The 15902-nt window shown below is 34.3% G+C and overlaps 1 protein-coding gene across 1 annotated transcript in view; it reads left to right on the top strand.

The window, feature by feature from the left end:
* Positions 1–15902, top strand: part of Sbf (SET domain binding factor) — a 69817-nt gene that overhangs the window by 36439 nt on the left and 17476 nt on the right. The window contains exons 22-35 of the mRNA XM_089247925.1: positions 615–810; positions 1268–1401; positions 2052–2227; positions 3530–3732; positions 4144–4360; positions 5236–5316; positions 5585–5697; positions 8306–8557; positions 10274–10506; positions 12161–12337; positions 12527–12631; positions 13875–14060; positions 14924–15256; positions 15475–15708. Coding sequence (XP_089104051.1) covers positions 615–810; positions 1268–1401; positions 2052–2227; positions 3530–3732; positions 4144–4360; positions 5236–5316; positions 5585–5697; positions 8306–8557; positions 10274–10506; positions 12161–12337; positions 12527–12631; positions 13875–14060; positions 14924–15256; positions 15475–15708 — 2640 coding nt within the window. The remainder of the gene's footprint in view (positions 1–614; positions 811–1267; positions 1402–2051; positions 2228–3529; positions 3733–4143; positions 4361–5235; positions 5317–5584; positions 5698–8305; positions 8558–10273; positions 10507–12160; positions 12338–12526; positions 12632–13874; positions 14061–14923; positions 15257–15474; positions 15709–15902) is intronic.

The raw sequence follows: 15902 nt of genomic DNA, 5'->3' as shown, positions 1-15902 counted from the left end.
ATGAAACCCTAATACCTATGTTACTTGAGTTGCTAAATTTATCAAGTTTTCTTCTTTCAGTTTGTAATTAGTTTTGTAGTAAGTGTGATGAAATTAGCAGTCTGAGATAAATTCATGCATTTTAGACGTGAAGTTGTATTATGAATCATTTATTTAAAAAAGGTCTACTTTCTTTTTAAAAAATTCAAAAATGGTTTCTTTTTCTAATTTTGCATTGTGAAACATTTTGAGAAAATTTTTAAGTGAGTTAAAAGTAATTATAAATTAACAATCTTAAATTATCTCTTGGGGCATCAGTTGATAGTATATCAAAACTACAGATGACTGTTTTTTTTGTTGATTGGCATTTTGGCAAACTGAAACTTCCTTGATCTATCATAATTTGCTCAATTCTCTTGCTAGTACTCATGAAAACCCATAACCATATTTCATTTTGTTTGTGATCTGGTTTTGACAAAGGTTTTTCATTTCAGCCTCTTGAATAATCATATTTTAATGAAAATTTGTGCATGAAGATTTTGATGTCTCATCGTTTGCATGCATGTGATTTACAACCAATTGAAAAAGAAATCTATGGTACTTCTATTATATACTCTTTCCTCTTTTCTTTGTAGCCCAAAATTCTGTCACCTAGTCTTCTGCAAGGAGAAGATCTCCTGATGGAATGTCTTCGTGTGTACTTGATTCCTGATGGTAGAGATGAGGGGACAGGAGGAATATTTGGAGGACCAAGTTTACTTCCTGCAGAGGGTGCCATATTTCTTTCAAATTACCGTGTTCTCTTCAAAGGAACACCTTGTGATCCTTTTGGTAACATGTTTTTACTAATCGTGTTAGTTAATAAGAGTATTGATATTCCTAATGGTAACCTTATAGAGTGAGAAAGCTTAATTATAATCACGAAAAACTAGAAGAAATGCCCATTATTGCTCAGGAAAAACTGTAAAACACAAGAATTGTGTTAAAATAGAGTGTCAGTTCAAATGTGTAAATAATATGTTAAGTAACAAGCTGCAAGTTAACGATTGAGTGTTGCAACTTATCCTCCTCCAGATTCTTTACAGTGTATGAGCACAGACGGTCAAATTTCTTCTAAATAATAAAAATGAACAAACTTAAATGGATTTTTCTATATTCTAGTTGATATATACAAAGTGTTACACGCTTGAAGTTCAAATTTATTTTTCTTTAAATTGTTAGTTATATTTATGCAATCTGATATCAGCATGACTGTTTATTTATTGATGTTTATGCATTTTATTTTAAGCTGCTGAACATGTCATAGTAAGGAGTTTCCCAGTTGCGACGTTAACCAAAGAGAAAAAAGTGAATGTACAGTCATTGACTCAAGTCGACCAATTTTTACAAGAAGGCTTACAGCTACGCTCAAACACTTTCCAGGTTTGTTTTTGTTGTTTTCAAATTTAAAACTTTTTAGGATTTTTGTAACCATTGGATTGATATAGGTTCTTCCATTATGAGAAGAAAATTAACCTAATTATTATTCTTGTGATACAGTCATATCTCGCAATGTGACACCATATAAATTGTCACCATAGCGTCAAATCACAAAAAAATGGGGAAAAATTTTCATGGGGAAGAGACAAAATTCACTAAACAGTCAGCATCAATTTGGCTTGTCGACATCAGAAATTAGCAACCCAATAACAATTTTTTTGTTAGCATGATTTGATTTGAAAGTAGTAATGCCAGGTAATTTTGCCTACTGGTTGGCGATAATTGGGGACTTAACTATGATGGCTTGCACATCACATTTTTGCAAAGGGAGGACCATTTCTTACAATTTTACTTTTTTGATTCCAAAAATCCCTTTTACATTTATTTTTGAATGGAATTTGAAAATTGAATTTTAATGGATCTATGAATTCGAAAATCTCCCTACTTCTCATTCTTCAAAGTTGGCTGCTGTGTGATTGACATGGAATCTCATGGCCATGCTGTATTTTATGGGGTTTTTATATTGTAATAATGAATTATGAATTTATTTATTTCACTTATTAATTATGAATTTCTCTACCATTATTTTGCAGCTTATAAAAGTGGCTTTCGATGAAGAGGTAACTTCGGAGAGCATTGAAGCATTTCGGAAACTCATAAATCGAGCCAAGTGCCCTTCCAATATTCTACACCTGTTTGCATTCTGTGGTCATATGGCTGTACCTCAAACGCCCTTGCACAAGCAGAAGGAAAAAAATGCTACTCTCAAGTGAGTTTTGATGACGAAATAAGAGTTATCCGTTTCTCTCCTAGCACTTTTCTCGTTTAATATATCTGTGAAGGGCATGTTGGAAACAAATGATAATTAAATGCACAAACACACGGTATAGTTTCTTCATTCGAACTAAAGCAACAGATATTGATAAAATATTATTATTTCCAGTAAATACAGTCTACCCTTGATATTCTGGGGGTTATGTTCTGAGTCCTGATGAATACGAAAAATCCATGAATAACCAAAACCATAAAGTTTTGTTTTGTAGGCATGTAATGAAAAAAAGCTAAATGTGCCTGAGGTACAAAGAAGCATCAGTGGGGGGGGGGGGATTCTCTGTGAGAATTTCAATAATGTCTTATCGTCATTTCTTTTTTTAACTAAATATTTTGGACAGTGCCGTAACTGGATTTTTTGTCACCCCAGGGCAAACATGATTTCGGCTACCCCAGAACTTTAAAATTTAATCATTTTTTTTAGTGTTCTTTGTTCCCACCTAAAACTGCCGCTTGGAGCAGTGACCCCGTTCCCCTCTAGTTCCGGCCCTGTGTTAAAGTATATTGGTTATGTTTCATCTACCAAGTTTTATACATGTGGAGAATTGGTATTATCATGTGTTTTTTCTTTGTCAATGTAATAATCTATTGATGATTTAAACTTGCGAAGGGTATCCGCTATGCTGTTCATAGTGAACTTGTTTCTCCCACTTCTTCATGAGGATATGATTTCAGTTTTGGAAGCAGTCATTTTGATTAATTCTTCCTTTGTCAATGTATCAGGATTTTTAATTAATTATTGGATTTCTTCTATGTCCATATCATTTGAATTTACTGAATATTATTTGGTGAAAAATGCAGAAGCAGTTGTTGAAGCTTGTGTGCAGAGCTTTTTTCAACTTGTTCTGAATATCTGGAGAACATAGCATTAAGGTCTTTAAATGCTGTGAAAATGTAAAGATAAAAACTGGTGTACTCTGACTAAACAGATGGAAAACTCCCACCATGTTTTACATGAAGTTTGAATAGTTAAACTCTTCATTCATGAAAAGCTGTAGGCAACAAATTCTTCTCTGTCCTCTGAGTTGTTTGAATCTTTTGATGAATTTGATTTCTCATTTATAGTGGCTACTGCAGATTAAAACAAAACACAAGAGTTTTTTTTTTTTTGTCTCATATTACCCAAAACTTTAATAGCAGAGCATGTGCTAGCAAAACAATATTTTCATTGTGATAAGAGTAATTTTAAAATAGTTAAAAAATATATATATATTTAATGATTATTTTCTCATTTTTCAAGGGTTTTTGCAAAAAAGACTCTGCTCAAAACTGCGATGAAAGCAGGCTTCAAACCAAAGCCTTCATCTAGGAAGCAAAAGTATGTTATTCAAGGATCTCATGATTCCAGAACTCTGCCTAGTCCTGGAAGGACACCGCAATCGTCTGTGATGTTTGATGGGGATTCTGACCGACCATCATCATTATACGAAGATGATTATTCTCGTAAGTGTTGAAATGTATGGTTGATGTGCATTATTACTTAATTGAAGAGAAAACACCATTTGATTCTCATACTAAAAAAAAGACTAGATAATACACCAGTATAATCTTAGCATAAATTGCATTAGATCTATTTCTGTAAAATCATTCTGAATGAGAGGTTTAGCTCAGCTATTGCGTTAATTTCTGAATATGGTCCAATCTTATTTTTGTGCATTAGACTTATACATATGAGGTTCTTATACCTTGTAATTTATGAGAAAAAGCTGTACATAGGCTAAATAGATCAGTGAATGAGAACTTAATTACAGTTTGTGAATGAAGATTGCTGGTTTTTGTTTAACATGTAACTATTGCAGCAAGATCAAGAGAAACATTTTTAATACAATTTTTCTTTTTTACTTGTTTCTATAGTTATAGATGAGACGGAAATAACAACTTCTACTCCTCACATAGCCATTCATGCTGCTCACATGGACTCTAAAACATTAGAGAAACTTTCAGAAAGGTCATACTGTAAAGATTACCAGAGGTTGGGATTTGGAGTTTTGAATGGCAATAGCAGTAGTAAAAGTAAAGTTGAGGGATTCAGAATTACATCAGTTAATAGTACTTATTCAGTATGCCCAAGGTGAGACTGTTCAATTTTTCTGTTAATGTATATGTTCAAAAAGTTCTGACACTTATTTTACTATGAAAGAATGAACACAGATAGAACCTGTTTATCCTTCGATTTAACTGTGAATATCCCTCGCCTATTTCTCTCCTGAATTACTTTAAATGAAAATTAACATTTTCCCAAGAAACAGGAGTGTTTCATAACAAAAGTGACCATTTCCATTGTAAATAAAATGCTATGCAGGCTTTACTAAATTTTAAATAGTAAATCCGCTTCCACCTAAGCCAAACCCCAACCCCTTACTTCCAGAGCTAGTTCAGATAGATATAATAAGCTTTCATCGTTTTTCCAAAAAGTAAAAGAGTTCTCTAACACAAGGAGGATCAGTGTGACTTCCTCCCATTCGAAGAACAAAACTTGTACTTGGCCAAAAATTCTTTCCGTTTTTGCAGATTTTTATCTAAAAGTAGACTGAATATTCCTTTTCCATTTCCACATTAGACAGTTTCAGTCTTTAAGAGGTTTCCCATAATATAAAAACATTAATTATCCAATATACAATTTTTCTGTTCTGTTCAAGACAGGTGTCCGTCTTAGGCAGATTGTACTAAAACAAAAGTATAGCAAATTAAATTTTCTACCTATAAAAATAAGTTTTACCATTCATTTAGATGTTCATCTTTTACAGTTATATTGATCTTTAAAAAAAATGATAACATGAATTGGCAACTGTAAATGCTTAGTTTCAAAATTTTATTTTCTCTCCCGTAATAATTAGTTCTTGTTAAATCTTGGTTTTGAATTTTTTAACTCTATTCATAATTTAATCTGATGTTTAATATTTTCATTTATTATTCAACTTTCTTTTTAATTCCATTCCTGTTTAGCTATCCTGCTTTGATGGTCGTTCCACAGAGTATAAGTGATGATAGCATCAGGAAATTTTGCAGATGTCACAGACATGGCAGGTGATATCATAATACTTTTTTAAAATTTTTGTAAATTCCACCTGAAATTTTTCTGAATGCAGTAAAAATCCAAAAATGTGCCGAAGCAGCCTATTTTTCATTCACTAAATTCATAAAATGGGATCATTTAGGGGTGGAGGAAGAACATTTGAATCTAAATATGTTTTATTTTGTTGAATTCTGTAAAAAATTCAACCTATTAATTTAATTAACTTTTTGTGTCTGCATTTTCAGTCATTGCAATAATAATGCTATTTGCCTTTTTCAGATTTCCAGTCATCACTTGGAAGCATCCACGAACAAAAGCATTGCTTTTACGTGCCAGTAGCTTTCATGGAAAGGGAGTTATAGGCATGCTAAAAGGACACCAGTCTTCCACAAGTTAGTTAAAATACTTTTATTTTATTTATTTTGCACCTGCTTTTTTGAAAATCAGTTCATGAAAAGTGATGAAAAATTCAAATTACATGTATTAAATACGAACCAATATGCAAGTCACATAATCCAAGAGGTATTTATGTAAACCATCAGTAATATATTTGAATAAACGGTTGGGAACCGCTTATTCAAATCAGTCTTATTACCAATGATGGTAATCTCTGTCAGTGAAATTTCCCTCAAAATTTTCCCTTTTGATCAAATTTTTTCCCCACTCATTCGAAGCAAACATGTTGCTATCTGTTGACAAAATGCACAGTAATCTTCTCATGGGTCTGCCGGATGAGTTATTAAATTTTTTTTTCACGTGTAAATTATCTGGGGGGTTTTTTTCCATTCTATTGTTATGTCTATGACTAAGAATAAAATACAATTACAGAAAATCATACTTAATTTTTCTATTTTAAAATTTTGGTTCACTCCACTTTTTTTTAATTCGTTTTTTTCAAAAGCTCTTATTTGAATTTCTTTGCCAATACAAATTTTTTAGTTCTCATGGCAACCTGGCACTTGTCCAGCCCTGATGTCATCATAACTAGATCATGTATTTATGTCTATTAGATTTTATTAATTAAAAAAAATAGGAAAGTAGTTACAAAAAAGTTTCCACCTGCTGTCACTAGTATGCAGTAGGCTATAGACACCTACTGAGTGAAAAAGAACTTCAAACTTGAAAAGAAAGGAATAAAACAGGAAAAAAAAACACGGGTAAATCAGAACAAACATAAAAGATTACCAGAACCATAGTTGGCCTATCAGTCCATACCTTCATCTAGTGTCTCCATCTGCAAGCTAATGTTGCATGAAGCCATAGCGTTTGTGCAGATTTAGTTAAATTTTTATTTTTTGTTAAAAGTTAGTGCCCTCTAGGGGACAAAGGTTATAATGCCCGTGCAACAATCGAGCAAGTCAATTTCAGAAAGAAGCAGGTGCCCATGTCTGACACAACAAAGTGGTTAACACAACAAAAAACATTGCACTGCATTTCTAAAAAAATCGGTAATTATTCATTTTGATGGAATCTTAAAATTTCCATCACTGACCCATTTTGGCCAATTTTTCGCATGAGTTACCATCATTGCTCATTACTAAGTTTAGTTTTCTAACTTTTGAAAACTTCAAAGAAATAGACCTTTTCTGGGTATTATCTCGAGGTGACCTTGGAAAGAAAAGTTATCTTGTCTCTGTCGGGAATCAAACCCAGATCCTCTTGTGAACTATTTGTGCAACCATATGAACTGGAGCCAAAAAAACTGGTACTGGCATGCGGATGCAAATAAAGAGATATGGAACCAATCAGAGTACGGCGCTGCGGTCAGCAACGCCTATATAACACAACAAGTGTCTGGCATAGTTGTTAGATCGGTTACTGCTGCTACAATGGCAGGTTATCGAGATTTAAGTGAATTTGAACATGGTGTTATAGTCGGCGCACGAGAGATGGGACATAGCATCTCCGAGGTAGCGATGAAATTTGGATTTTCACGTACGACCATTTCACGAGTGTACCGTGAATATCGGGAATCCGGTAAAAAATTAAATCTACGACATCGCTGCGGCCGGAAAAAGATCACGCAAGAACGGGACTGACGAGAATCATTAAACGTGACACACGTGCAACCCTTCCGCAAATTGCTGCAGATTTCAATGCTGGACCATCAACAAGTGTCAGCGTGCGAACCATTCAACGAAACATCGATATGGGCTTTCGGAGCCGAAGACCTACTCGTGTACCCTTGATGACTGCACGACACAAAGCTTTATGCCTCGCCTGGGCCCGACAACACCGACATTGGACTTGAGGACTGGAAACACGTTGCCTGGTCTGACGAGTCTCGGTTCCAATTGCTTCGAGCTGATGGACCTGTAAGGGTATGGAGAAAACCTCATGAATCCATGGATAAATCATCCAATCTACATGTCAACAAGGGACTGTTCAAGCTGGTGGAGGCTCGGTGATAGTATGGGGCTTGTGCAGTTGGGGTGATATGGGCCCCTAATACGTCTAGATACGATTCTGACAGGTGACAAGTACGTAAGCATCCTGTCTGATCACCTGCACCCATTCGACGGACTTGGACAATTTCAGCAGGTCAATGCGACACCCCACACGTCCAGAATTGCTACGAAGTGGCTCCAGGAACACTCTTCTGACTTTAGACACTTCTGCTGGCCACCTAAATCCCCAGACATGAACATTATTGAACATATCTGGGATGCCTTGCAACGTGCTGTTCAGAAAAGATCTCCACCCACCCACCCCCCCCCCCCTCTTACTCCTACGGATTTATGGACAGCCCTGCAGGATTCATGGTGTCAATTACCTCCAGCACTACTTCAGACATTAGTCGAGTCCATGACACGTCGTGTTGTGGCACTTCTGCGGGCTCGCAGGGGCCCTACACGATATTAGGCAGGTGTACCAGTTTTTTGGCTCCTCAGTGTATCACAGGTGTCACATATATGTCTCACTCTGTGAAAAACTTGTCAAAAAATAGCATTTAATTATTTTTTATCACTCAGGTGTTGTATGTATATTCTTTCTTTCCAGGTGTCTCTAGTGAAACTTCTGTGCATTTGGAACAAGAAAAGTACATTACAGCTATAGTTCATTTAACGCCTTCTTCTAGTATCCATCCAGCTAGTAGTGATATGCACGATTCGGCCCTCAGCATTACATCTTTGGTCATGGGAGCTGGTGGTCTTGACAATTTTCCCACTCTGACTCCGGAAATATCCAGACGGAATCCTTTGCAGAAAGCTGTAAACAGTTTAAGAACATCTGGTGGTAAAGGTGGAAGGCGTAAGTTTTGACAACTTTTTTTTAAATTTCCCAGTATAACCCTCCTATATTCAGAGCAGAAGCCGTAGGAGCCATTTCGAGTAAGAAAATATTACAATATGAGTAAATGTTTTTTTTGTGCAGCTTGTGTAAAGAACTGAAATAATTTTCTTGAAAGTTGATGAATTTCAAGTGAGAAAAAAGGGAAAGTTCTTTTGGACAATTGCACTGTTTATTCACAAATAAAAGATCTTCCAGCAATCAAAATATGTTTTTTCCACCTAAATTCGGGATTATTCTCAATATGAAAACTTTTCATAGAAAATTGCATATCAAAACATTTTATGAATTTGTGGATGATGGAACATAGAATTATTCAACAATATACAGGTAGACATGTCCGCTGACTGCCCAGACAGGCCATCGTTGGATGGTTTGCACTCTTTCCCAAAGGGATGGACAGGCATATGTACATACATAAATGATTTTCAAAAAATTGCTAAAGGGGAAATGAAATAAAACCTCACTAGCTTGAAGTCTTCTTAAGTCAACATGTTTTTCTATCCTCTTGGAATGTCGAGTTATCAAGGTTCTACTGTATTAGAATATATCTTGCAATTAAAACTTATAAAATTGAAAGACCAGTTTGTAAAAAGATTTGGCTCGTTCTTGGGCAACAAAAAAAAATTAATATATGGTGTCCTTCTATCTCATTAATCATCCGTTATAGAGGTATGATTCTAATTTATTTAATGCTCAGCAGGCATTCAAAAATTACCCTGTAGCAGTTTTGAGTGTGAAAATACAGTGTCCCAAAATAAAAACTCTAAATTTTTATACAGTCCTGTGTGCTCAAGAACCCAATTACAAAGTTTTTGCCATGTTTCTCCTCACGCCTCGAAAAATTCCATATTTCTAAGTGTAATATTCACAGAGATATTTGGGAAAGAACAGCATTAAAAATGTGAGTAAAACATTTTTTCTGCATTCATTGCTTTCAAATTTCCTCATTTGGGTCCTTTCCAAAATTTCCTCTGTTTTTTCGAATTTGAATATCTCTGCGAATATTGCATTTAGAAACATGGATTTTTTTTTAATTTATTTTATTTTATTTTTTTTTTTTTATTTATTTATTTATTTTTTTTTTTTGGCATCAGGAGAAACAGCGAACAACTTTGTAATTACGTTTTTGAGCACGCAGAGATCTTATAAACATATAGATTTTTTTTTTTACACACTGTATTTCCACTCTTAAAACTGCTACAGGGTAATTTCTGACACCTTTTGAGCATTTAACAAATTGGAAACATACTTCTAAGACGATTGATGAGATGAAGGCTGCTGATCACATATGAAGTTGAAGACACTTCTCCCCATCATTTCTTATTCTTAGTACTACAGGAAGAATGACTAACCCTATGATTTGGTCTGAATGTGATAGTTTTTCCAATTGAGGCTGGATCTAAGCTTACAAAACTGGCAATGCTTTTGCTATCACGTCCCGACAGCTCAGCTTCAATCGAAAATACATTTTCAAGCTTTGGATTTTGTGCTGAGTCAGTCTATCTACAGTCTGTGCTGAGGAATCTTTTAGATGTGAATACATTTTTAAAATTAATCATATTCAGAGATGCTGTGCGGGCTAGAAAATTTTAAGTATCAATAATTGGTATTTTTGTCATTACTTTTTGTTGCTATTGATAGACATTCTTCTAACATCTAATTTTTCATCCAAAGGTATAAGCTCAGGGAAGATGGACTTCCGCATGAACCGTGGTGCTTCCAATTTCTCAGAACTCAGGTGGGGTAGCTTGAAAGAACGTAGGCAAGGATCCACAACAAGTCTTGGCTCTGAATTTGCCTACCGTACCCATTCCAGGCTCTCTGACATACATGATATACTAGAAACTGGTGCTCATACTTTACATAGAGTCCCTTTGTATATTTTTGGTGAAAAGACTCAAATAAAGGTGAGTTGGGTGTCTATAATAAAATGACTTTCTTATTGTATAGAGCATCATTTCTCAGCCTATGGTCTTCAGGTAGACTTGATAATTTAATTGCTGCTGCAAATCTCGGTTTACTGAGATGTGTTTAACTAAAAAAAAGCATGACTTGGTGACCATATTTCATTGAGGAAAACATGGGAAGCTGGGATTTTAAATACTGCGAAATACGGAGCATCGTCAATTATATAAACACAAAAACTTTGCAGTAAGTCAGCAAGATCAACAATTGTAGCTAAAATTGCTGAAAAATCACCAGTGGATGAGAAATAAAGAGAAACCAGTAAATTGAAGCATAGTGCTAGGGAAAAACCCTGAATCTGACAAATATGTCAGATGAATATTTATAGCCCTAATCATCATAATCTAATTTATAAATTTTTGAAAATTGTTTTTATTTTGGATTTTATGAAGCATTACAAATTCAAATAAGGTTTGTTAAAAAAAACGGGACCACTCTATAAAATAGTCGGAACAGCCACAAATTCTGGCAGTTCTGGCTGTCCCGTAAAATACGGAACACTCTCACGCTATAAGTGAGTGAGTGATCCATCAAATTTGCTTTAGACATTTTACTGGTCCCTGGCTTCAGAAAAGTTGAGAAACGCTGGTATAGAGAATGTGGTTTGGCCTGCAATTCATTAAGGTGTGTCTCCATGCTCTTGATGTCCCTGAGCTATTCGCTAAGCTCTTGTATGTTCACCAATGGGATGACAGGTTATGATTTACAAGACAAGCAACGAAAGTCGTACTTGCCATACAGTGGAATCCCATTATAACGAACTCTTTATAAACCCGAACCCATTATATATTTATGTATTACATATTTCATTATAAAGGAATTCCAGGTTTTTGCATTTTGTTCTTGCGTAAACTTATCGGGGGATTAGAAACGTGTTCATTAAAATTAGATTTTTGCTATAACGGTATTCGTTAAAACAAAATTTGATTGTAGTTGGTACATCAAGGGGATGTTGCACTTCTTGGATTTTGTATAGCAAAGGCTGGCTCACTGGTTTGTGCATGGACTGGAAAGAAGGAAGAAGAGAAACAAAAAAAAGTCAGCTGTATTTATTTATTATCCCTGCACTCAAAGCAAGTAAGCATGTGTAGATGTACCTTTTCAGGAAAGAGATTTTCTGTTATGCTGATAGGAACCTTCAAAAAGAAAATTTGTCTCCTTCAGGAGTCAACCCCAAGTCTTCATGCATACCAGGTAAGTTCACTAACCAATACACCAGAGAGACAACAGTTGGCAGTGGTGGTTACAATATATAAAAAGTCAGAATAAATACTGTCGTCACCTTGGGCTATTATTGCTGTAGTTAACTTATAATAAATACGGGAAAGATAACTAAGTTTTCTTTCCAAAGGTTTGTATCTGTATAGCGTACACAAAATCGCTTTCCCAGTTTCTTATTGTAGTCATGTCTTGCAGTTCCAACACTAATTTGTTCCACTTGTATGTAGATTTACCTCACTCAAAAATTATTGCATTTTTGATTTTTTTTCAGAAAATCACCATCATCCAATTAAAAAATTTGATTCTTTGAATTCAGTTGAAAATATGTAGTCAAAGATGAAAACCTTTATGTGTTTTTTGCTCCATTATTTACAGGGCATTAAAAGTGAATCCTTCCCGAACTGTGATTTCATACCGGTTGAGTTTGCTGAAGTGAGGCATATTAAAGCTTGCTTCAAGAAATTATTACGTGCTTGCGTGCCCAGTGCTAGTGTTAGCGACCCCGAGATGTCATTCTATAAGGCTGTGGAAAATTCTGAATGGCTTCAACAGGTGAGACTGAACTCTAAATAAATTTCACTCTAGTTTTAAATTGTAGTTATAGAAAGTGTGAGAAATCTTGAATTCAAAAATGTGGAGATAGTATTTTCTCCTTTAGTCTAAAAAAGTCATAGACATTTATTTATGTTGCATTGTTTATTTATTTATTTTTTTATTTCATTTTTTTCATAAAAATGTTAGCTACAATGCGTTCTACAGCTTTCTGGTGCTGTTGTTGATTTGATGGATGTACAAGGGTCTTCTGTGATGATATGTCTGGAGGATGGATGGGATGTTACCACCCAGGTTTGTTGTTGTTTTATCTCAATAATATACAGTGAAAATCCTACATAATGATTTCCTCTATAGCAATATTTACCAACGATATTACTCTCTTGTCTCGATGCACCTTCCGTAATGTTAATATTTCCCATCTATAGGCTAACAATATGCTTCTCTGATCTCATGGGTATCATTACATAGGAGGTAGTTGCACTATATTTGTTTATAGTAGAGCATAACTAGTTTGTTTATTGTAGGGCTTAACAAATCTCAGCCTCATCATAGTGACTAAAAAAATTAGTATTGGCTTGGCACCTAAACTTCTCTATATAGACGGCCCAATTCAAAATTACAACTCGGGAAAATCACATTTAGAGTTATGCACAACATGAGAATGATGGAAAATGCTCTGCTTCTACACTTTCTACTGTAATTAAAGCATAATTGATTCCTATTCATTCCCATACAAAGTGAATCTTCAAAATGCATAGAATCTCAAAACATAGAATTTCGAGTTGCTGCCTTTTTGAATGAGGCCGTCAGTCACTATGTTATTTCTAAATTTCAGATTGAGGACAAACATTTTTCAAAATTTAAGAAAATTTGTCAGCATGGTTAAAGGTTACCAACTATCAGAAAAGTTAGAGGGGACTTTTCTGGTGGTTGTTTTTTCAGATTTCTACTTTCATATAGGCTCAAGGAAGAAAACTTTTTGGCTTCTAAAAAATTTTTCTAGCACCTGATGATAATTATTATTATTAAATGCTAGAAAAATTTCTTTGAAGCCAAAAAGTTTTTTCCTTGAGCCTATATAAAAGTATCAATCTGAAAAAACAACCAGAAAAATCCCCTAATAATAATTATTATTATTTATTTTTTTCCAATTTCTCAAGCTCTGCCATGTACCCTAGAAAAGCTTTTTTTCTATGGTGGTGATATACAGTCAGAACCCAATATAATGAACACACTCTGATTCAACAAATTCCTCAATTTAATGAATTTTTTCAGAAGTTGGTATGGGCAAATATTTATTTGTGTTGATCTCAACCCCCAATACAATGATTTTCTTTGATTTAACAAATTAATATGTGTCAGTTTTATCTGATTTGTTAAATCAGGGTTCGACTGGAGTTGGAATTATAATATCTTATTTATGTTTATATAATTCATTATGGCATAAAGTTAGAATTAATGGATCATCGAAATTAAAAACATTTTTATATGAAAATGTATAATATATATATATATTTTTTTTTAATGCTTACAGGTAGTCTCTCTGGCTCAGTTATGTATGGACCCACACTACAGGACATTTGAAGGATTCAGAACTCTAATTGAAAAAGAGTGGCTGGCATTTGGACATCGCTTCACTTACAGGGGCAACCATACTGCAGCTTCTTTAGCTAGTGGCTATGCACCCATCTTCCTTCAGTTTTTGGATGCAGTTCACCAAGTATGCTTGCATTCTTGATTTTTTTTAATTATTTATATCACTCTTTCTTTTCTAACCTAAATAAACGTATTTAAGTAGCTTTTTTAAGAGTTCTAAATTAATTTGTTACATTGTATTAGATACAGGGTGTCCTGTGAGTCCTAATACATCCTTTATCTTATCATCATAAAGGTGTGGTTCTAATTTCAGAAATGCTCAAAATATGTTCAAAAATTACCATGTAGCAGTTTTGAGAGTAAAAATACATTATGTCACGAAATAAAAATCTGAATTTTCATATGGTCCCTCTGTGCTGTAGCTTCCAATTAGAAAGTTGTTGCCCTGTCTCTCTTGGAGCCAACAAAAAAAAGTTCCATGTTTCTAAGTGCAATATTTGCTGAGATATTTGAGTTAAAAAACCGAATGTGTGAAAAAGGGAACAAACCACATAACTAAAACACAATGCTCCTATCAGCTGTGCTGTTCTTTCCCAATTTTAAATTCAAATATCTCTATGAATATTGCACCTAATTGAAAGTTAAAGGGCAAGAGAACCATATAAAAATTCAGATTTTTTTATTTTATGATAAACTGTGTTTTCACTCTCAAAATTGGTACAGAGTGATTCCTGAACATATTTTGAGCATTTTATAAATTAAAGCCATACCTCTATGACCAACGATTGATAAGATGAAGGTTGAATTATGACTTTCAGAGCACCCTGTTTAAATAATAGTTATGTAATTTGGTAAAGATTATATGTTTAATATTATTGATAATGTGATTCTCGCTTTAATGATTCTAACCATCTATGTGTGTTCAGTGTATGAACTAAAATCTGTTTATTATTTATTATTATTCACATTTGTCTTTCCAAATTTCAGGTGCATCGGCAATTTCCAATGTCCTTTGAGTTTAACCAGTATTATCTCAAGTTCATTGCATACCATTATGTATCATGCAGATTCAGAACTTTTTTGCTTGACAGTGAATATGAGAGAGCTGAGGTTGGTTGGGTTCTTGAAGAAAGGTCTGCGAGGCATCGTGGTCTTGATGGAGGTTCCGATGATGAAACTGGGTTTTCCACCAAAACAAATTCTTTAAGCAATTCTTCTTCGTCTCTATGGGGTCCATCGTTTTGGGATTATGTAGATAAACTCTGGGCTCGTAGTCCCATATTCTATAACTTCTGGTACACACCAAATCGAGATGATGGGGTTAGTATCCTATAGATTATGTAGTTTAATCTTATGTAGTTACCTTTACCGCGTTGCTTTAAAAAGATAATAACATGAAGAAACTTGAATAATAGAAATGTGTAAAACACATTCACCAAAGATAAATACTATTTTATTATATTATCAAAAAGAACTTTTTTATTTTAGGATAAAAAATTTGGTGGGCTCTTTTTTACCCTTACATTTTCAATGTTTAGATTTTGAGGCCTTATTCAAATATTTCAAATTTGGCTATCTGGGACTACTATTTGGAGGAAGAACTTGCTCATGGACCATCGTATGATCTTGAACTGGCGGCAATGGAAAGACAGAGGGAAGAAGAAAATGAAGTGGCAGCTGGAATTGTTAGTTCTAACACTAGAAGGATCATCAATAAAGGTCATGACCATGTTCAAACTGTTCAGCCTGACTTTTTCACTCAAATACTTGAGGCAAGTGTGGCCAAATGTTTTTAATCTGTTACTAGCTGTTAACTGTAAGCTTCGCTCACGTGAATTTGGTAATCTGAAAATTGCTCGGTGATGATTTCCCTTTATATATAGTTATTATTACCCCTCATAATCCCCTTGGGAGGTGAATTTTCAGAAATCCTGTCTTAGTGAGCCTCTATATTACAAAATATAAT

Source organism: Pholcus phalangioides, unplaced genomic scaffold (genome assembly GCF_987345545.1).
Source record: "Pholcus phalangioides strain wild (caught in Gottingen) unplaced genomic scaffold, Ppha-v1.0 ptg000018l_1, whole genome shotgun sequence".
NCBI classification, from domain to species: domain Eukaryota; kingdom Metazoa; phylum Arthropoda; class Arachnida; order Araneae; family Pholcidae; genus Pholcus; species Pholcus phalangioides.
Note: the sequence above shows the minus strand (reverse complement) of the source record. Positions and strands in the feature narration are given on the sequence as shown.